Below are 22,738 nucleotides of genomic sequence, written 5' to 3'. Positions count from 1 at the left end.
TCATGTTTATCTCACAAATTAAGTTAGATTAACAGATGAACCCTATCAGACCTCAATTCTAAGAATGCAGTTTGGAGTTCACATCTGAAAATCCATACCAGTCATCTACAAGCACAATCTGCCCATCAGACTGGACTTTCTTGGAGGCAAAGAGAAGCAACTGCAGAGGAGTGACTAAGGTCATGCCTTTAGCAGAGATGGCTCGGGTTCGAATCTGTAGACAAAAAAAGAGGCAAGAAGAAACAGATGACATCCCAGCTGCCAATCCATGGCCATATAATGATAATGAACTATGTTTCAAAAATTAAAACTCATGTTCCCACTGCACATTAAGTAACGACAATGTAGATTTTCAACTAAGTTTTTCCTTGTTGGTGGGTGGTAAGGGGCAGAGGGAAAGGGAGAGAATCTCAAGCTGGCTCCATGCTCAGCACAGATTCTAAAAAAGGGGCCTTAAGATCATGACCTGAGCCAAATCCAAAGTCAAATATTTAACATACTGAGCCCATGAAGGTCCCGCAACATGAATTTTTCTAAACTGAAACTTTTTTTTCCCTTCTTCTTCTTACCTTTTCACCAAATACAAAGAAGGGAGATGGGTACTTCATGTCTTGGCTGCTAAAAGGACAATTAACAGACGACTTGTGGATAAGCGCATTACGCCCTTCAGTGGTGAGAATCTTTCTTTTTTCCTTATGATAGCACACATTAGGGTACACACCAAAAGCCAGGAGAGAGATAACAACATCCAAATTGTTATCTGGTCCAGTGTTAGTAAACACTTGCGTCAACAAGCAATCTGTAAGAGGAATGGCATAAAAGTATCAGATTATCTGGCTAATCTTCATATTGCATTTAAACTAGTTAAGAGAATTAGGACAACTGACTCTTTCTCACCTTTCTTGCACCCAGATTAATTTCAAGGAGAAATTCTGCAGAGTCTCCACCACAAGAAGACTAAAATACTTGCATTCTCTTTTAGACTCAGTCAGCCACAACACAAGCCTGGAGTGATTACTTAAGACAAAAAGGCACCCCAGATACCTCCCCCAACCCCCCATTAATCATCTACACACCGAGTGAGTTAACCAATAGGTAAACCAAGTATTCCATCTGCTGTTCCTAAACAGCTGTTCTTTCTAAAGATGGAGCGACAATCCAAGGGGAGCCCACTGGATGAGAGCTAATATTTTTACCCAGACTATGCTTTAGGAGTATTTCTCATCATGATTTGGGAAGTATGACCGTGACCACTAAGAGCATGGACATATTCTGTGCTGGACAAACCTGAGTTCTAATCTTACCACCTCCTAACTCCTTACCAACTCCGAACGAACCTGGTACAGTAATTTAAACTTCTTTGTTAGTTTTCTCTTCTATGAAACAAGGTAACAATACCTTTATCAGGATTATTGTGAGGATTCTAGCATACAAAATATGTCCTTCCTTCTTCCTTGATTTTGATAAAAAACTACAAACTTGGTTTACAACAGAGGAAAACATTTTGTCTGTAAGTTATTTAGATCATATCCTTTTAAAATCTGCCATCTTGCCCAACTATACTCTGTCCCTCAACTACATAGCTCTTTCTGGTTATGTGCTCAAATTCCCAATTTTAGGAATTTTAATCTAGCTGGAGAACACAAGTTCAATAGCTCAACTAATATAAGAAATAAACAGCTAGATAATAGTCTCTTCATCACATTATCCAAGCCATCTTATTTCCCGGCACACTAAAACCTTACTTAAAGGCACTTAAAATTTAACACGGTAAATTTCACGTCTAAACATGAACATGTGGGCAGAATGATCAATCACTTCACAAACCACTATTTGAGGTTATTCAACAAACTGCTTATTCTACAACTGCTAAAAGCTACACCTGTTCTTCATAAGATAAGAGATTAAAAAAAAAAAAACTAAACATCTCAAGGTAGCACAATTCTTAAAACATGTATTAATCATCTGTGTAGCAGGTTACAATTTGAGCATCACAACCTTTTGCTTCCTTTTCAATCTTTTTTTAAAAGAATGAATAAATGTGAAAATCTGATTATCACAGAAAAAGCACAGGGTCTGAAGTCTGAAGCTAAAATACCCTGCACTGCCAAGTGCATGTGCTACATAAATGTCACTTGATAGATCTTTACAATGTGAGAGTCCTACCTTCTGGAAATCCAGAATTAATCAGAATCTCTTTGAGCTGAACTTTGGCTTCCCAGGTCATTCTCAGTGTAGCCATATTGAGTCTTTTGTGCTCACAAAAGCGTATCTCTGCTTCTTCTCCACCCATTCTAAAATAGATTAATAAACAATCATTCTCTAATACATTAAAAACTCGAGACAGTTCTCACATCTTACAACTTTCTTCTTTCAAACCCATACCTAGCATCATCCCAAGCTTGGAAGACTGATAAAAGGGCCACATGATCAGAAAATCTGTTTCCGGCAAAATTTCGATGAATATAACCGAGTCGCTTTCCTTCACTAATAAAAGGCTCTGGAAAGCAGGTGGCGGCAGAGATGGTACAGACAGCATCTCCCACGCTGAAATAGACAAGAAAATTCAGTCTTTTCACACTCTTGTTCCAGCAGTTCACGAGCAATACTGTCACTGTGGGCCAGAGTCTTCACTGGCTATGATATCCCTTTATTAGCACTGAGACTGGCTCAACAAAGTACTTTTACAGCTGCACTCTTCAGAGGCGGAAAGGGAAAAATAAATAAGGAGCTTTGATATTAACGGACATATATTTAGCATAAATTATGACCAAGTATTTTATTTTCCTTTCCTTATTCTCTTTCCCATCTTCTCAAATCTCTAATCTTCAAAATTTCCTGATAAAATACCTGTTTTCCTAGTGCTATTTTTCTTTCAAAGACAACTACTTATGCTCCTGAGACGAACTGCAATTCTGTTGAGAAACTTGTGCTTTCCCCACAAGTTAGACCCAGCTGTCCATTTACTGGAACCATGCAGTCTTCCCATTTCATTCTTTCCTTAGTATCTGAAGTATGCCACTTCTATATGTAAGAATTTAATTTTTTCTTCTGAGCCCATCCTGTTTTTATGGGGAGGGGAATAAGATTCTCAAACTGTTCTACCATTTAAGTATCAGCAATAATACAAAGCACTTACTAGAAAATACATCCCATTATCATCATTTTGCCAAAACGAGGCTCAATGGGGAGTTTAGCCAGGATTCGTCCCAAAGGAGTCAACTCATCATTGGCATCTAATGCATCAAGTTCTGTGGGGAGATTATTTCTTTGTGAGCAGAAATAGTAACAAACACCCCTTTTAACTGAGGCAAAGATGAAACACTTTTTTACAGGTTAAGCTTTCATTATCTGTGAAACCAACTGCCAGCACCAAGCCCATAGCCAACAATTCTCCTCACTCAAAAACACAACAAAACCAAATTCTGGAGCACCTGATAGGAAGCAAGTACTAGAATTAGGCCCTGTAGATTGTAAACTGAATAGTCCACGCAAACTCTATACATACAAAAACTAAAGTAACAGCATAAGTACATATCCCCTAATAAGTCTGATATCATCTACTGATAATTTTTAGAGAAATGAAATCTGGACAGTAAAAGTCCAAAAGTTCACACAGCAGATGAACACTAGATTCAAAATTCAAAATCAGATTCCCCTGGACAATGCTCTTAGTTTTTCCCATGATATCACACCCCTTCTACGACAAGATTAGAAAACAAAAACAGATGTTTTTACAGATAAAAGACTGTATCATGATTAACTCATATTCTGATCGCTAAATATTGGTTAATAAATGACATTTTTTACCAAAAGAAGACCTGTCTTAGCCCTTTCTTACCTCATTTTATAAAACCGACCACACCAAGTATGTAAGGCAACACTGGAAGACTTCCCACAGCCTGCTGCTTGTATCCTGACTCATCAGTTACATGCTAGTTGTCAGGACAAGACAAATGGCACAATTAACACGTTGTTAGGTAGGTCTGTATTTTAGGTACCTCTAAGAGTGTGCTCTGCTTCGATCACAGCATCCAAAGGCGGCGGTTCAATCGCCTTGGCCAGAAACTGTCCAATTCCTCCCAGACGCAGAAGTTTTATGCTCAAAGCAATTTCATGTAATGGTGTTCGGAACATCTCAGGTGTCATGTGGGTTTCGAGCCTAAGTGAAATAAAGCATAAAATAACCATCCACTCTGTATATACACATCTGTTTAATGAAATCTTTGCAGAGATAATCAGGTTTATATAGCTGTCCTTCCCTCATCCTTTTACAATTATCAAAGAATGTTTTGTATTTACTATAAAGACTCTTTAGACAAGACCCTCTTAATTGCATAAGCAGTGGTTTATGATTTTACAATTATAGCTTGATGGTATTTTTATCTGAGGGTGAAGGAAAATGAAAAATTATCCCAAATCCTTACTGTTATTACCCATACCTATTAATTTCTTTGGGTCCTGCCTGCTGACAAACATGGGTTAAAAACAGTGGCTAGATACAGCAGAGGGGACAGGGTGAGGAGACAGGCAAAAATGGGTGAAGGGGAAGGGGAGATATAGACTTCTAATCATGGAATGAATAAGTCAGAAGAATGAAAGTTACACAGAGAATATAGTACTATAAAAGTGCTGTGTGGTAACAGATGGTAGCTACACTGGTGGGAAGCACAGATTAAGGTACAGAGTTGTTGAATCACTATTTTGTACACTTGAAACTAATGTAACATCAGATGTCAACTATACTAAAAAACAAACACCTCCCCCACCCCGAAAAATGGTAGTAAGACTTTCTGTGGAAATTTGGGCCAGTATTAACATTCCCACATCACCTTCCTGTCCTGGTTCATAAAATCTAGTGCTACCAAAAAGGATTTTACAGATCATCTAACCCTTAAAAATTTTAATAATAAAATTTCTATTACAAATTAATATTAACAATGATAATAGGTTATATTTACTGGGAGCTTACCATGTGCCAAGTATTGTTCTCAGTATTTTACAATATTAACTCATTTAGTTCTCAAACAAATCCTGTGTTTGGCATTATGCTATCTTTCATTTTCAACTGAAGGAGCACAGAAAGTTAAATAATTTCATCTCATTTTACAAAATGGGGAAACAGAGACCTACAGAGTGTAAATATTTAGGTTATGTGACAGAATAGATACAAACGGTATTAAAATCCAGGACTCTACATTTTGCGGGGTGGGGGGGTGCTTAAAATTATAACCCTCAGGATTGAGACCTGAGCCAAAATCAAGAGTCAGATGCTTAACTGACAGAGCTACACAGGCATCCTAGGTGCCTATGTTCTAAATTTCTTAATTCAGACTTATTGGCTATACACTATTCATGATGAGGATTCATGGGACCCATTTAGAGATGATTCCAACACCTCTGGCAAGACTTAGGTCAGCTTAAACAAGGTTTACATAAATGAAGACAGCATTATCTGTTCCTCATCGTATAGAGAAAACAACAAAAATCCTTCATTATAGGTCTATTCATGCCATTAATTAGTAGATGGCTTTCACTATAAGATGTTAGAGTACAGAACTTGTTTCTTTAGTTCAGGGGACAATCTAACCTTTAAAAAGTAGCTATCTCCCAAATGTTGCAGCCAGTCTCCTGAGCTAACTTCTGATGCTCAAATAAATTGACATTTACAATTATCAGAGAGCCCTAACTTACCAGTATAAAAGCAAATCAACGTTTCCTTGGTTTTTCTGCAGTGCATTATATACATGTGGTCACCTAAATTAAGTCTGTCGCACAACACTTCACTGTGATAAATACACACATGTATAAAATCCCTAACTCTATCTTTTGGTCAATTGGTTAAAGCTAACGCACCCATGTGGATATCCAGAAACACGTAACTATGCATCTTACATCTGTAATTCACAGAGATAAGGACTTTTTTTTTTAACCAAGAAAGTCCCAAACACAAACATTCCCCAACAAACATACAGTAAAAATGGAATTGGACAAGGTATTAACAGACTTGGATTTCAGTCCTGAAAAAGTCAGCTAAGTGCCTTAAGTTTTAGTTTCCTTATACAAATCATGCCCTCTATTTCTCAGGCATAGGAGGAGGATCCTCTGAGAGACAGTGATGTGTTAACACTGGGGGAGGGGTGGGAGGGGAAATTTTCTGTAAATACAAAACTATTTTTTAAATGTATTTTCCCAGAAGTTAACCATTCCATAAATATCAGTAATCCTAAAGTGATATAAGTGGAACTAAAATGTCCATATAGCCTCCCTTTAAAAGATCAGTGATAATCAGAAAATCAGGAGCAAACATGCCATCATCGACAATTTCACTCTTGCCACAATCTTTTTTTAAAAAAAGATTTTATTTATTTACTTGAGAAAGGGAGAGAGTGAATGTGAGAGTGTGAGAGTGAGAGCACGAGAGGCAAGAGGTCAGTGGGAGAAGTGGAGCCTGATGCAGAACTTGATCCCAGGGACTCCAGGATCATGACCTGAGCAGATGACGGCAGTTGCTTAACCAACTGAGCCATCCAGGTGCCCCTCACTCTTGCCACAATCTTTTTATTTAAGCCAGGTTATCTATCCTACAATATGTGTAACTTGAGGCACTGATGTGCTCTGAGTTTAAGTTCATAGCAGGATGGGGGCAACAGGGAATGTACTCTATGAAGGGGTGAAGAAACAAATCTGCAGTCTATATTCAAGAATTGGGTCTTACCTCTCAAAACGAGCTCGACTACACAGGTGAAAGCAGAATCCAGGCCGCACGCGGCCAGCTCGTCCTTTCCGCTGCTCAAGGTTTGTTTTGGAGGCCCATACTGTAGCATAGTTGGTCATATTGTTGTGGGCAGTGAAGAGCTTCACTTTCTGCCTAAATAGGAAACAGTGGCTAATTCTAAGACTCACACGTACCACCGGTACATAACTATCGTATTTCCGCTAAGGGATGGATGCTTTCCAGGTAGCTGTGCCGACATAAAGCCTGTGAACAGCACCAGAAGAATCTGACCACACCCTCTGAGTTGTCAACCTCCTAAGAGGCAGTAACAACACACCCGTGCCACTTTCCAGCCGACGGTCTTGGCCAGGTTACTAACCTTTCTGTGCCCCATTTTCCTCATCTGAAAATGGCTGTAATACTCTTACTGACCTCATAGAGTTTTTATTTATAAACATTAAGTGAATTAATGAATGAAAAGCATTCAAACAGGATTTGCCACATACATGAGAGTACAGAGTAATTATTCAACCCAAGTCTATCCCAAAGAGTATAACTTTCAGGCTATCTATGATCTAAAAGTTGATGACCTCACCAAGCAGTGCCCTCACAGTCCTGCCAAACCCCTAAACAACCTCACAGTCCTTCAACGTTCCACATGGGCAGCTGGCACTACGACTGGAGCTGGCACAGGGGAGCTGCGTGCTAGTTACCACTCCCTGCAATGGGCACTGGCAGATCTTTCTCAATTGCCAGGGAAGTGGAGGGACTATGTAGAGAAGACATGGGGCACAAGCTAGCCAGATATAACAAAGCTTTGCCTTTCCTGTCCTGGATATCAGTTACCATGTAATTGTGGACTTTATCTGTACACAATGCATCCTCGTGTATTTCCCAGGCTCATTATATACAAATACGAACTCTTAATTCTTAAGTAAATGTCCCGTAGATAGGTATTTGTTGTAAGATAAATATTGCCCATCTTAATAAACTAAACAGTATGAGTCACTGTATGGCTGTGATCAATAGAAACACCTAATGAGAAATGAGCAAATATAAGCAGACAAGAGTGGTGGGAAACTCAGAAATTACAAGGGTCAAGCCTTGTCAACTTTCTACCATGACTTGTGATAAATCAACATCAAGAATTACTAATTAGCCTGTAACCCAGTATATACAGTACACAATAATTTAGAGAACACAGGACTTCAAAAAAAAAAAGGGTGATTTTGATTCTGTTACCTGATACTAAATACTACATGGAACATTATTAAGATTTATTCTAGGCAAATAGGTTCCTTGGAAACTTACTTGCAGGAGTCAATGACATAAACAACATCATTTATGGTAATGCTAGTCTCAGCAATATTTGTGGACAAAATAACCTGTGAAGAAATATCAAGAAAAATTATACTTCAGAAAATATTTTCCTGTTATGCACTTAAGAGAAGGATTTGCTTATGTAACAAGTGTCAAGATAATTCCAGGAGCCTTAAAAAAATCACTCACCACCCGACTAATGAAAAACTTACTAAGCTCAGGAAGAGAAGACGCCTTCTTTCCCTCCTCAATTTAGCTGGACTGTAACTTGGGGGGGTCGTTCCCTGAAGGCTGTAGTATTTAAGATCTATGTAACTTCCAGCCCCATAAGTGTAAATGTTTACTACTTACCTTGGTTACTCCAGCTGGTACCGGATCAAATACTTTGCGCTGTTCCTCTCGGGGAATCTGAGAATGCAGAGGTAGAATCTGATACCGATGGCTCCCTATAACAATAAGGAAAGGTTAAAGTCTAAAAATAGTCTATTTTAAAACTGCTCTATACTACGTGTATTTTTATCCAAATACTGACACAATACTACATTTTGTTTTCACATGCTGGCAAAGCACAAGCAAATATATTCATTTTTTCACAGTCAAATATGTGAGAATTTAAAGACACATACCAAAATGTGGATTCATCTCCAAATGCTTCTGCATAGTGTAAATTAAATTCCAGCCAGGCAGAAAAACCAACACAGCTCCAGGAACATTAAGGGTCTCAATGTACTTAAGAAGAGCTTCAATGAGTTCAAAAGGGGTTTCTTTTTCATTCAACTGAGCCATGCTCATCTTTGTTTCTGGACCATATTCATCACCACAGATGAGGTTGCAATTTGCCTGCAGAAAACAGGGAGATGTATTTTCAATTGTCTTAATGATTACAAGTCACAAGTTGTCTCTTAAATTTGTCCTCAACATTCAAATAACACCTAATGTCCTTATTAATTCTAGTTGATTAGTCATATCTGACATACAGGAGAAATTTAATTTCTAAAAATGTAGAACCTACTACGTATTGAGATACTTAATTTTCCTCAGGACCAATATTTCCCACAGGCAAGATCTAAAATTCAAGCACAAACTCTTAAAAATTTGACTCTGAAACTTCTAATGGCTCCTTCCACCAAGTATATTTCTTTCTTAACGCTTTACCCCATTGGTCTCTCAAAAATATTCTCCTCACTGGTTAATGAACTGCTCCAATGGTCCCGTGCATCAATTACCATAATTACTTTACCTATATACAACACCTCCTTGTGTAATTCCCAGACTCATCTTATACCAAATATGAAGTTCTTTAACTCTTAAATGAGTGTCCTGCTGGCAGCTCATCTGATCATCTATTTCTAAAATAATGTGGTCTGTATTTACTAAAACGTCTGCCTTAAAATCAGTGCTAAACCAAGCCTTCAGTAAGAAGAAAGTTGTTATTACAACTGGTCTTTTTTCTGCCTGATAAACTTTCTAGTTGCTATTCATTTATATCCTCTTACTGATTAAAAATATTCCAGCTTATTTCCTATCAAATCCTGTATTGCTGTTTTACAGTATTTATTCCGTTCAAAGTTTCAGATATAAGATGCATTTTTACATTATCATTTGTCCAAATCTCAAAGTTAAGTGTCACCTTTTTTCTCTTTCTTCTTAAGAAATCCCTTCTAACTCCCTGGTTTAATACCCTCCATCTGATAAAAGTCATCACACAAAGACTCTCTAATCTAGGAGAATAGCTGCTGCTTTGAAAACTTTATTGTACATATGGATCACATGGAGATTTTGGTCAAATTTACATTCTGATTTAGTAGATCTGGAATGGGGCATAAGATTTTGCCTTTCTACCAGCTTGCCAGATACCGTGATCTAAGGAAAACAAACCCCTGCAAAATGGGACTTCTTTCTAACCACATATGGCCTCTAAACATATTACTTTTTCTTCCTTTTTCTTTTAATGACTTAACTTGTGGTATGAAAAGAGCTTATCACTGAATACAGACTCCTTTGGAGTAAAATACATCAACTACATCGTAGTTACTTAAAAAAAATTTTTTTTCTTTTATTTTTTTAAGATTTTATGTATTTATTTGGCAGACAGAGAGATCACAAGTAGGCAGAGAAGCAGAGAGGGAGGAAGGGAAGCAGACTCCCTGCTGAGCAGAGAGCCCAATATGGGGCTTGATCCCAGGACCCCGAGATCATGACCTGAGTTGAAGGCAGAGGCTTAACCCACTGAGCCACCCAGGCGCCCTAAAAAATGTTTCTATAATGCTAATTCATTACATGTTTTTACAAAAATCATTCTGTTTACGACAATAACAATGAAAACTTTCCATGAAGATTCACTTACATCATCATCCTCACCACCATCATCTTCCTTATCCTTCTTCTTCTTGTCCTTTGGTGGAGGAATAAAGTGGGTCATCTGAATACAGTCTTCCAAAAAATATTCTGCCAAGACAATCCAGTCAGGTGAGTACTGTCAACATTCAGAATGGAGATGTCTTCAAAACTCATTTTCTAATTCTTAACTCAAAACGACCTTAATAACCTCCTAACTGATTCTTCATAACTAGCAAGGAATTCCAGTGATAATAATTAACCTCTTTTTTCCAAACTCAGTGTCCCAATTTCTTGGGCCTTGAAGGAAGGTGAGGTATCTCTCCTACATGTTCCCACCAAGCAAGACAGGGCATCCTCAATATACAATACTCAATCAAACATCTGTGGAATGCCCACAGGGTACATGTACTGTGCTGTACCCTCCCACGAGGAAAGAAAGAATGTGAATACAGTAATGTACCACAGTCCATCCTTCCTCCACCAGGATGTACACATAAAATGGGTTCCCTTTAGTTAGGACTCTTACATCAGGAAAACTGGAGTATCTGCTGACCAATTATATTCCTGGGGTTCTAAGCTGGGCCCAGAAATGTCTCATAATCTATAGTTCTAATGATCTGTAACAATTCCCCCCTCTATATGCTGAGTCCCAAAGTGCTACTCTTCACATTGTATCAAGAGTACATACAACCAGTAGGACTCATCACTAATGATGTTAAACTTGTTCACCTAAAGTGGTATTTGTCAAGTTCCTCCAAGTTACTGCAACAATACATACGAGAGTATACAAGTATACTCCAAGTCACTGTGAAGTTATTGTTGTTTCTCCCTTTCCATACTCCACAGAAGCACGAGACACTCAAGGGACAGGGAGATAAGCCTTACTTTTTTAAGGTAAGAGGGAGAGTATCTCTATAATTTTTTTTGGAATTATTCCATACAAGAGATGTGTCTTTATTACCCATTTATTTATTCAACTACCATATGGACTCATGGATATTTATTTTATCCTTAGGGTTATAATCCATACTATGTTACTTTATTTATTTTTGTTCAAATTATCCCAGCTCTTTCAGGTTGGCTCCTGTGTCCCTCTGTCTCCATCACTGTGGTCGGCAGACAGAGCTAAGAAATATATGCAAGCATAACTCACCCATGTATCCATACATATTTGTAATTATTTCTGTATCGATTCACTTGTAACATGACTTCTTACTGATGTTTCCAGAAGTTATCATATACTACATGGCTCATTCAAGCCTTCCCTCCTACTTAGCTATCACCTCTCACTCCAATAATAAACCTGGCTCCACTACCTGTCATCCACTTAATTATTTCTTCAATCTCAATACACATGTAAACAGCTTTACAACTGTCAACCTGTACCTTCACAGGATACAACTGCACTGGCTTTTGTCATAGAGCTCCCCTTAGTTCTGAATTTCAAAAAATAGTGTCCTGACATAGCCATTTATTATTTCATACCCACACAGCTAATTTTTTAGCTTATTTTCATGCCCTCAATTTATGGTAGAATTCATTTTTTTAACCAAACTATTAAAGGACTATCCTAAAAAATGGTGATAAAATATTCTGAAGTAAAGGTGTGGGGTGCCTGGGTGGCTCAGTCAGTTAAACAAACTACGTGTGGTTTCAGTTCAGGTAATGTTCTCTGGGGAGATCAAGCCCCTTATCCTCAGGCTTCTCAGGCTTCGCACTCGGCAGGGAGTCTGCTGCTCTCCCTCTCCCCAACCTGCTCCCCCTGTTCTAGTTGGCCCATGGGTTCCTGCATACTTGCAATCTCTAAAATGTATAAATCAACCTAAAAAGGGGGAAAAGTGAAAGTAAAGGAGCTCTTACCTTTCAGAAATACTTGATCCTGACACACTCACCTTAATGTCATTTTAACATATGCCTGCTCTGGCTCTAAGAAAGATTCTCTTGTAATGTGACTCTGGCTGCTTAAACTTTTTAATAGTATTTCCCATAAACATCTACAGGCCATAATGATTTACACATGACAGTATGTAATTCTGGAAGTTATCTTTGCTATAAGGAAAAGGCAGGGAACTTACTGGATATGGCAACTCCCCAAGTAATGATGAAACCTGTTCCTGTTCTTCATATTGTACTCACTTCTGCTTAAGTAAAAGCCCAAGAATGCTATGAGGCATTTGATATTCTACCTTGGCCTATATTTTAAATGTCTTTTGAACTATTACTCCAATTTCCAAGATTAAGAAAATGCCAAGTCCAATGTATAATTCACCCTCCCACCTCACCTCCAAACTATTTACCTTGAACTGGGTAAGTCCTCCCATAAACTTCAATGATGGGGCAATTGAAGAAATATTCACAGAACATACTGGTGTCAATAGTAGCAGACATGAGAACAATGCGAACTTCAGGATAAGCCTGAACCACATCACGCAACACTACCAAAAGGAAGTCGGTCTATTAAAAAACACAAATGAAAAAAAAAAAAAAAAAAACTGTGTAAGTTCATGCTAGTAAAAGACTAGACCAACAGTTTGCTTGTGTTATGCAGAAATCAATGAAACTCAGTTTCTTTGGTGGCTTGCAGAAGTGTAAGATGAAGGGTTACTGCGGGATTGAGTAGTATTTTTAAGAGCATTTGCAGCCTAATAGCTACAATTTAACACGGATTAAAAATGAGTGTTATTTAGGTAGGAGAAGGGAGAGGAATAAAAAATTAATGAGAGCAAAGAACTCATCTCAAAATTCCCAGTCAAATTTGTATTTGTAGTCATACAAACTTTAACTAGGGAAGAGGGACAGCCGTGATGAACCAAAACTCAGTTATCGATCCACCTGAAAAGCTAATCTTAAAAATATTGGGAAGTTCTTATTTGGTTCAAACGAAATAATGGCCAAAACAGTTACAACTTAATAAGATAAAGTACCCATCTACCTACCAAACAACACAAAAGCTTGGGGGAGAAGTGATAATTATAGGGTTGATTTATTCTTAAGTATTCGACCTTCTGACTATTGCAATGTTATCTTTTGAGTTGTTTTCTAGCTGTTTTTTAATAATACATAAAACATAACTGACTTTTGTAATTAACCTTTTCATCCAGCCGCACTGTTAAATATTCCTGTTCCCTATTATTTATAGTAATTGGTCTCTAAGTTGGATAGGATAAGGCTCATATGAAAGAGACTATAAAAAGTTTCTAAAAGGCATTTTTTCATTTTTCATTTTTCACTGTGAGCAGTACATTTACATAGACCTGACAAGTCTATATTTCCTGTCAGGAAAGCTGACCAAAATCACTTATTATTTTTAGGAAAATTATAATTATGATCCATGATGTTTCCAGTAAGATTCGGGATAAACTCTAAAAACACTTGCATATTGCCATGCTAGTGAAGATAATACCGAAACATTTCATTTTAAGTTAATCAGAGAAAGAACATGTTTTCAAGAGACTTTTGAATGACAAAAAAATTTTACCTCACTGAAAAATTTCAGATTTTAAAAACTATCTAATAAGCCAAATTTTCTTATTCATTTTAGCTCAACCATAAAGTCAAAGTATAGCTATACAAATATACATATATATAGCTATACATTATACATATATATAGCTTAAGAGAAGGTCCTCTAATCAGTGTTTTGAGCAAAAGCAGCTTGGTAATAGTCTGAATGACGTACTGCCTATTCAGGGACACCTTTGTTTGGATATGTAAAATAGTGGCATAAAAACAAAATCATAGCTTTACGCTACCAACCTTTAAACTACACAATTATATAGTAATTGTATACAAATTTTGCCAAAGACCAAAAAGAGTTATGAAATAAATTCTAGTTTTTTCCTAATTTGGCATAATTAACATCTGAAAAGATCAGAGCTTCAAACATCCAGAAAGATATTACTAATTATGCTGAATTTAAAACTTAAAAAATTTATCTCCGATTAATCTCCAGTTCAACGAAAAATGATTAAAATTCTATCAATGATTCAGTCATAAAGAGTCCAGCTGCTCTATTATGCTACCTCTTACTGATCATCGTAACGATATTCAACAAGAGGACTTTTAGAATTCTGTGCATTTAACTAAGCAAAAAAGGTTTATTTGCCTTGCTAAAAACAGGTATCCAGTATCTTGGTGACTAAAGTTCCTGATTTTGATAGAAGATATAAAAAGTGGGAAAAGGGAAGACATTCTACTTTTATTTTTTAATTCAGAATATTAACATTAGTACTTTACAGTAACTCTCAAATTACTTACATTTATGTCTCTTTCATGTATTTCATCTACAATTACATGACTGATTCCTCGAATGCCTGCTTCTAATTTTCGTAGGAGCACACCTGGAAAAGGAAATGAAAAGAACAACTGGAGATGAGTTTCTATGTTGACTACAGTAGGGAGGTATAAAAATATGTAACAAAACAAACATTTAGGCAATCAACTACGTTTCAGTTAATAGAACTCCAGCATCATTTTAGGGAAGAAACAGTAATCCATATATTTAAATTATTAAAAGGTAACTGTGTTCTGAAACACATTTATCCAACAAAAAGAGTATTACAAGACATAACTCTGGTAACCTAAGCATATTTTATCTTCTCTAAGCTATAAAAACCAGTAGTAACATAAGGTTCTCCATTTAGAGAAAAAGTGCCGTAAGTTCTACTGAAACGAAAATTCTGAGACTGGCTCCTTATTTCCAGCCACTGCATTGTTACCAAGGTTCTTCATAAATAATACAATATAAACTCCAAGTCAAAGACCAAAATAAAACAAATTACTTACCGACAGTACAAAACATTATACTGGCATGAGGACGGGGAAGGACTGACTCAAATCGAACACTATAGCCACAGCTTTTTCCGGGCTCTTCTCCTCTCTCATAGGCAACCCGCTCAGCCACAGAAACTGCACTTATTCTCCTGGGCTGAGACAAGAAAGAAAAAAGAAAGTGACTAAAAGGTGCAAAATTACAGATACATTTGCTTATTAGGGTTACTGAATTACTGTAGCAACTCTGTCCTACCGCCAGCTCGGCAATCAACACAAAAAATAATAGTAATGATCATTTTTAAAAAGTTCCGAAATCTTTTACAGTCATAACCAAAAAAAATTACCACTTAGTCTATAGCAGACTCTTAAAAATGCTGTTTTTCATTTTGTATATAAAACAATTCTCAAGTTTTTATAGAAAATGTTTTCACCACTGGCCCAAATTTTAATATTCAGAGTAACTGTCCAGTAGGAAAGGCAACAGGGCACATATCGAAGTTCTTGTAACTGCCTATCAAAGTGAAGGTACATGTTTAAAAAAATTATTTATCTAAGCTGTATTAAGTATTAGGAAGGTAAATAAGCTCCTTCTTTGCCATATCTACTATGGTCACCTTTCATTCAATCATTTTATTAATTCAAAAAGGAACTATTCATTGCATATTTGCTTCAGGTGCTACAGACAGTGCTAGAGACAGAAAACTAAACGAAATCACTCTTGTTCTTGACGAGCTTATATGGCGAGGAAAACCAGGTGTATATTACTGTTTCAAGCAATAAATATGCCGAGCCCAAAGGGAATGTTAAGTGTTACACCTTAATTTTTCTGAAAGTAAAATTTTCTGAAGTATTCCAAATTCTTATAGGCACACAAAACAGTATTTACTTGGTCGATACTATGACTATTACTAAACTCTGAAGGTACAGATAGGGAGGTACATGCAGATTTATAAAGACTGAATGTTTCTAAGTTGCCTTGCATTTGATTTTGTCAATAAGTTCTTGATGACAGCTTGTACTTTAGTTCCTTGCTCAAGAAAACTTTTTCTGAGTTTCATACATAAATACCAATATGATATCATCCCAGCTGATGACATGACTATTTAGGAAATCAGAGACAAATAACCACCTTAAAAAAGTGTCCGAAACAAAACCTCAGTAACTTCACTAAAGCTGCTATTTTTTTTGAATCAATATAAAACATGATTTATTTATTTTCATATCCCTAATTTAAGGTCCTGTAGGGTATGGGGCTAGCAGCAAATACAGATAAATATACAATCACCTTGTCCACAAACATAAGAGATTAAAAGAGATCTTCCTGAACACATGGTGTTGCGTTTTCCCGAGCTTATACTCTGGTTTATATGCCCTGACTTGCTGAGCTATGCTAGCTTTTACTGACCACTACTGACCTGTACTCTGCACCTCACTAACTGTGAGTAAGTGTTACATGAAGCACTGAGCTCTGGATTTAGCCCTCAAGAGAAAAGTTCAACTACATTCTTACATCAGGAAATGTAAAAATGATATTCCACTAAACGTACAAAATACAGCATTTTCTGGGACCTTTTAATAAGTTCACTGCTTTCTACAAATAGATAAATTCTTTATTTATAATTTATTTATTTATATCTAAAAATTTTTTTTATTTGAGAGAGAAGCAGACTCCAGCTGAACAGGGAGCCCAATGCAGGGCTATGACTTGAGCTGAAGGCAGAATTTCAACAGACTGAACCACCCTGACATCCTAAACAATAAATTCCTGACACCTCTCCTACCTCCTTGCTCTATTTTGGTCTTTCCTAAAGTTTTCAACATTCCTACTAAGTAGCTGTCTAATAAATAAATAAATAAATAAATCTTAAAAAAAAAAAATTTACTTCTGGATGATTAGCTCTGGACTTGGCTTTGCTTTTAAAATTTACTCTATTTTCTAATTACCCCCCAGTGGGCACACATTACTTTTAGTTAGAAATAAGCAGTTAAAAATAATCTTCAAATTTTCATAATCCTTGGCTCATTACAAATATTCACAGGATAGGCACGTTGTGTGGGAGAACACTGCTCCACACAGAAGATTACTGATGAATGTTTAAACATTTCTGACCTACTTGATAGCCTACGAAGAAGGTGCTCTACTTATCCCTTGAATTATTTATCCCCTTTCTCTTGCTGTGCTTCAGTAACTGTTCTACTGCCCCACAGTGAATAAATACAAGGCAAGGTTCACCGGCAAAACATCTTTTACCTATACCTGCAGATCTACCTTTCCACATATGGCTTCACTATTCTTCTCTTTACTATTCTAGAGTATAGTGATAAGTGATATAGTGTAAATGATAAAGATAGGAGTCATGGTTTAAGCCATTCTGGTTTTTGGTTTTTTTTTAAAGATTTTATTTATTTATTTGACAGAGAGAGAGAGAGAGATCTCAAGTAGGCAGAGAGGCAGGCGAAGGATGGGGGGGCAGGTCCCCTGCAGAGCAGAGAACCCAATTTGGGGGTCAATCCCAGGACCCTGAGACCATGACCTGAGCCGAAGGCAGAGGCTTAACCCACTGAGCCACCCAGGTGCCCCTAAGCCATTCTGTTTTATGTATTATGGACTAGAAGTCCATAGTAACTCTTAGCTTGCACTCTATGACTAGAGATACCACATATAAACCAGGCACAGAAAAACCTAGGTAACATCTTCATGTGTTTCCTATAAATGGCTAACAAGTGGGAGAAAAAAAAGATACAACAGTGATATTGCTACAAAAATTACTATTGTTATCTAAGACTGACTTAACAGAATACTATGTATTTTTTAACTTTTTTTTTTAATGTATTTGTATTTTATGGATTTTATGTATTTGAGCAGGGGAGGGGGAGAACGTTCACAAGTGGGAGTGGGAGGGCAGAAGGAAAGGGAGAAGCAGACTCCCCACTTGGCAGGGACCCCAGGATCATGACTGAGCCGAAGGCAGACACTTAACCAACCAGCTGCCCTTCAAGTACTTTGTATTATTACAAAACATTTTAAGAATATTAAAAACTATATTCTACAATGACCAATCAATATGCTCAGGCCCATCTTTTATATTCCAGGTAGGATGTCAATACATATTCAAATGTGGTTAACTGAATCTTAGACCCTATCTTCAGGGCTGAACTACAGATGTTTCTAAGACAAAGGAAACACAGTACATACTTTTAAAGACATCATGGGAAAAAGGTATCAGACTGATTTTGGGACAAGCACTAAGACAAAGATGCATTATGACAGTTCAAAGTCATTTGTCCAAAATCAGAAAACAAGCTACATTCCCACACCAATGGAAATTTTCAAGCAAAAGTTAAGTGACCACCTATTATGAACATTCTACCCAGAGAAAAAAGATGGAATAATTCTCTGAAGTATCTTTCAATTTCATGATTCTCACTTCACAAAGGAGCAAAATTAAAAGAGGACTAAGTGAAAGCTGTTTTTATATGCAAAGTAAAATGATATCTGACCCACATTCCACCCTTTATCTCACTGCTTATATCTGTTAGAGCCTATCCATCAAAACCTGTGCATCTCACAGATAAAACCACTGGAAATGTCCAAATTATCTGGGAAAGGACACATTCTAGTAAGCAAATTATACAAAGTTTAAAACTGTAATACAAAAGCCTATTTTGTCTAGAACACATAAAAGCGATTTTTGCATTTTTGGTAGATTGACTTGGCTTTGCTATCAGATGGCTAGTGAAAAAAACACCTCACTTGAGCAGGAAGTGATTTTATTCTACTCATGACATGTGAACAACTTCTGAGTGAGAACACAGGTTTTCAGCTCATCTGCTCTTCCTATATGACTGAACTGTATTTTTTGAGATTAAAAGTGGAGAGTGATAGTAAGAAGGGAGTACAGAGCAGAACTCAAGACTCCTCTTCTGAACAACAGACATTCCTGAAAAATACACCTCCTGTAAGACAGGTAGGCATTAAGAGCAAGGATATCAACAACAAAACAACCAAAAACAAAAAACAAAAAAACCAAAAACACCCAAACAACAACAAAAAAAGAGCAAGGACATTTTATTGGTCACAGTACTTGGGATTGGAACTTTCACTATTGAGGCAAAGGATTCATAACCAGTTTTGGGAGTGGGAAGGACAATCAAAGAATGTTTTGAGAAGAAGAAAGCTAAGGGTCCTTTCTCAGAAAAATGTAGACCTATCATATTTTTAAAGCCTACGATAGCACTGATTTTAAATGCAACGTTCATTCCCTCAGAAATTTTTTTTTTTAGGCCAAAAAACCCAACTGTCGCATCAAACATAGACACCGATTAAAAGATCTACCTCAATTTCAGAAATTTTAAAAAATATGGTTTGTATGTGTATTCATAAATGTACAGGCACAAACAATTTTTACTATTTTGAGGTTCACTACTCCTCCCCAAGGATCAATTATGTGCCCCAGGTTAAGAATCCCTAAGTCAAGATCTGAGACAGACTGACAGGTGGTATCTGGCTTCTATGCAATGGTCGCTATCTGGGTGCCCAAAGTAGAGGGTTAGACCTTATGGAAACTGTTTTAACCTGAGTAGGCTTGGAAGCGCTAATTAGCTTCTCCCTAAGCTCTGGGACAAACTCGCAGGCATCACTTTTTGCTGGTAAGGTAATACAATACAGTAGCTAAAAGGAAGAATTCCAAAGGCAAATTGTTTGGTTTTAAATCCCAGTTCCACTACTTCCTGTGTTAATAACTTGGGCAATTTGTTTAACTCTTTGTCTTAAATTTACTGAAACAGAAATTCTAAATAAAATATTATGTACATCTTAAGAGCCATAATAAAATTTACAAGAGTTTAAAAAATACCAACTGTTTTAAACAGAACCTGGCATACTTTAAGCATTCAGTTAGTCAGTCAACGATTAACTGTTTTGTTAGCTTCCCTCTTGCTCTGAGTATTAAGGTAAGATGGAGAGGATCAAGATTTGCATGTGAACCTGGGAAGAAAGTATTCTCAGTCTTGTCTGATTCTAGGCTCGCAGACTCCCTCTAACCCAGATAAAAAGAATCACCCACATGGTTCAGTTCAGCTTATCAGTGAAGGAAATTAGAACAAGATTTAATTTTTTTTTTTTTTTATTTTAAAGAGACTAATGTGGCTACAAATGGGAGTTAATCGAAGAATTAGAAATAACCTGACGAAAAAAAAAAAAAGAACCTGACGTCTAGGTGTTTCCAATTCTCAAACGACCAACACCAGACATACACCTTGTAAGCTGGCTTACTACTTACCTGAGTTACCACAATGTTACATTCTGCAGCTCGGTCATTCTGGATGAAGTCATCTAGAATGAACTGTGGAACTTGTGTGGTTTTACCACATCCAGTAGCGCCTCGGATAATGACAACTGAATTTTGACTAATTGCTTCCAGAATTTCACTTTCAAATTTCTTCACAGGCAGCAACTCTCTCTCCTGTAAGATCTATTTTTTTTTAATTAATTTTTTTAGAAAGCGAGAGAGAGAGGAGGGGAAGGATGAGGGAGAGAATCTTAAGTAGATTCCACACTAAGCACAGAGCCCGACACAGGGTTCAGTCTCAAGACCACGAGCTCATAATCCAAACTAAAACCAAGAGTCAGATGGCCAACCAGGTGAGCCACCCGGGTACCCCTAAGATCTGTTTTAGGAAAGCTCCATGGTAGTCTAAGTTTTACCAACACATACATTAGGAGCAACTCTAATAAAAAGAGCAAGTCTTTATCCTAAAAAAACTTCTCATCTCCATAAAAAATTATGGAAAAAAATGCTAAAAAAAATCTCATCTCCATAAAAACATTTCTTTCCTCCGACTTCATACTCAAAATGTATTTTTGCATAAAACAATGCACATTTCTATCTCTAAAAGAACTGCTTCTCTTCACTGAATTTCTGAAGAATCTATCTTGTGACCTTGTCCACACTCTTGTATTCCTCTTTTCTCCCTGGACGTTCCATATACAGTCCCCTTCTTACAACATTTTAATGCTATTTTACTCAAAAAATAGTGAAATATGCCCCCCCAGCCAAAAAGTTACTACTCAAATCTCTCTATTTACATTAACTAAGAATCCCAGGCCCTTAACTTAAAATAATTATCCTCAGAGGTGACTACAATTAGAGGTTTGATAAGTACCTTTGGACCCACTTCCTAGAAAGGGCAAAATATATTATTCAGTTCTTCTGCCCACACCTAGAAAGTTCTAAAGCTCTGGGCACCATATGTCTAAATAATTCACTGACTTACTGCTGGCAAATCATGATCCTGTTCCAGCTGGTACATTAACTCATTCTTGAGATCCATACTTATTTGTTCTGGAGTAGCCTGTAAAATGAGAAGGCAACGGTCAGTCAAACAAATGCACGTAACTTAGCTTCACATTGTAAACATTTTTTAAAATCTGGACATCTTAATGAAATATATTCAAAAGTAAAACACAAGAGTCTGAGCTCAAATACAATGCTGCACTCACATAAGCCAGAGGCCCCTCATCAATGTTGCTACTAGTCCAAGGATTCCAATTGGATTGTGGAGGTGACCAAGGAACCACACCCATTTGGTTTTGTCGCTGGGATGGCTCAAAGTGAGCCAATTTGCCAAGGTTCAGCACGACAGGCATAAAAGGATCATCAGGCTATTAAAAAATAAGAAAAAAAAAAATACCAGTTGCTTGTTGGACTACAAATTTTTAATACAAAGGTGTACTAAATTAACTGTATGCTTACCGGGGGCACGATCTCAAGATTTAGCTCCTGAACGATGTTTTGCAGCTGATGTTCTAAATCTTGTGAGAGGTTAACTTTGTAAGGCTCCACCTACAGGAAAAGGACAGCCATGAAAATTATGCAACATACACATGAACACTACTCAAATCTACTAAAGCAGGAATAAGAGCATGTAGTACAATATTCTTAAAGTCAACGAGTAAATTCATCCTCAAGGTGTAAGAATGACTAGTGATTACTCATTGTCCACTCTATCATGCCAGAGAGATGTTTAGGGATGAATAGGGCCATTTCCCTTTCTTAAGGTAAGATAACTTCTTTAGACAAATACTAATCAAAAGCTAAAGTGAATCTTAAAATATCCCCCTGGGCTACTAAGTATAAAGACTCACTGTTTCTCCTTCTTTCTTCTTTGTAAGTCCAGAGTAAGCTTCAATTACTCCAAGATGGTAGAGTTGTCTGACAAGTGACAGGGCACAGGACTGGGCTGCCAGTTTTTTGTTTGATCCATGTTCACGTGCGAAAATCCCTAGAATTTAAGTTCAGGATTATTAAAGAGAAGAGGATAAATCATCCAACTAAAGAAACATCTCATCATAGGCAACTAGGGGCTTAGATACAAAAGTGCCCCTGAACTACAGAGTATGTTATACTCTAAGTTCTTTTTCACATTAACTGCTAACCAAAAACAATTCCACAAACAACATATCAATTAAATAACCATCTTGATTACAAGCAGATACTAAGATACAGACAAAACACTATAAAAGCAGAAAACCTATTTCAACCAAGCTGTCATTATCATCATCTAGTGTTAAAATAAAGAAAATGC

The 22,738-nt window shown here is 37.0% G+C and overlaps 1 protein-coding gene across 2 annotated transcripts in view; it reads right to left on the bottom strand.

The window, feature by feature from the left end:
* DHX9 (DExH-box helicase 9) overlaps positions 1-22,738 on the bottom strand; it is a 50,946-nt gene that overhangs the window by 3,680 nt on the left and 24,528 nt on the right. For both annotated transcript variants that reach the window (XM_004767922.3, XM_013064228.2), the window contains 19 exons: positions 22,299-22,435; positions 21,907-21,996; positions 21,654-21,815; positions 21,428-21,505; positions 20,434-20,625; positions 15,164-15,305; positions 14,636-14,718; positions 12,676-12,832; positions 10,386-10,486; positions 8,665-8,878; positions 8,390-8,484; positions 8,030-8,103; positions 6,719-6,871; positions 4,002-4,162; positions 3,140-3,251; positions 2,386-2,547; positions 2,167-2,294; positions 570-799; positions 99-214 (listed from right to left, as the gene is read on the bottom strand). In XM_004767922.3, coding sequence (XP_004767979.2) covers positions 99-214; positions 570-799; positions 2,167-2,294; positions 2,386-2,547; positions 3,140-3,251; positions 4,002-4,162; positions 6,719-6,871; positions 8,030-8,103; positions 8,390-8,484; positions 8,665-8,878; positions 10,386-10,486; positions 12,676-12,832; positions 14,636-14,718; positions 15,164-15,305; positions 20,434-20,625; positions 21,428-21,505; positions 21,654-21,815; positions 21,907-21,996; positions 22,299-22,435 — 2,587 coding nt within the window. The remainder of the gene's footprint in view (positions 1-98; positions 215-569; positions 800-2,166; positions 2,295-2,385; positions 2,548-3,139; positions 3,252-4,001; positions 4,163-6,718; positions 6,872-8,029; positions 8,104-8,389; positions 8,485-8,664; positions 8,879-10,385; positions 10,487-12,675; positions 12,833-14,635; positions 14,719-15,163; positions 15,306-20,433; positions 20,626-21,427; positions 21,506-21,653; positions 21,816-21,906; positions 21,997-22,298; positions 22,436-22,738) is intronic.

Source organism: Mustela putorius, unplaced genomic scaffold (assembly GCF_011764305.1).
Source record: "Mustela putorius furo isolate JIRA1106 unplaced genomic scaffold, ASM1176430v1.1 tig00537335_pilon_pilon_pilon, whole genome shotgun sequence".
NCBI classification, from domain to species: domain Eukaryota; kingdom Metazoa; phylum Chordata; class Mammalia; order Carnivora; family Mustelidae; genus Mustela; species Mustela putorius.
This window is presented reverse-complemented; position numbering and strand designations above follow the sequence as displayed.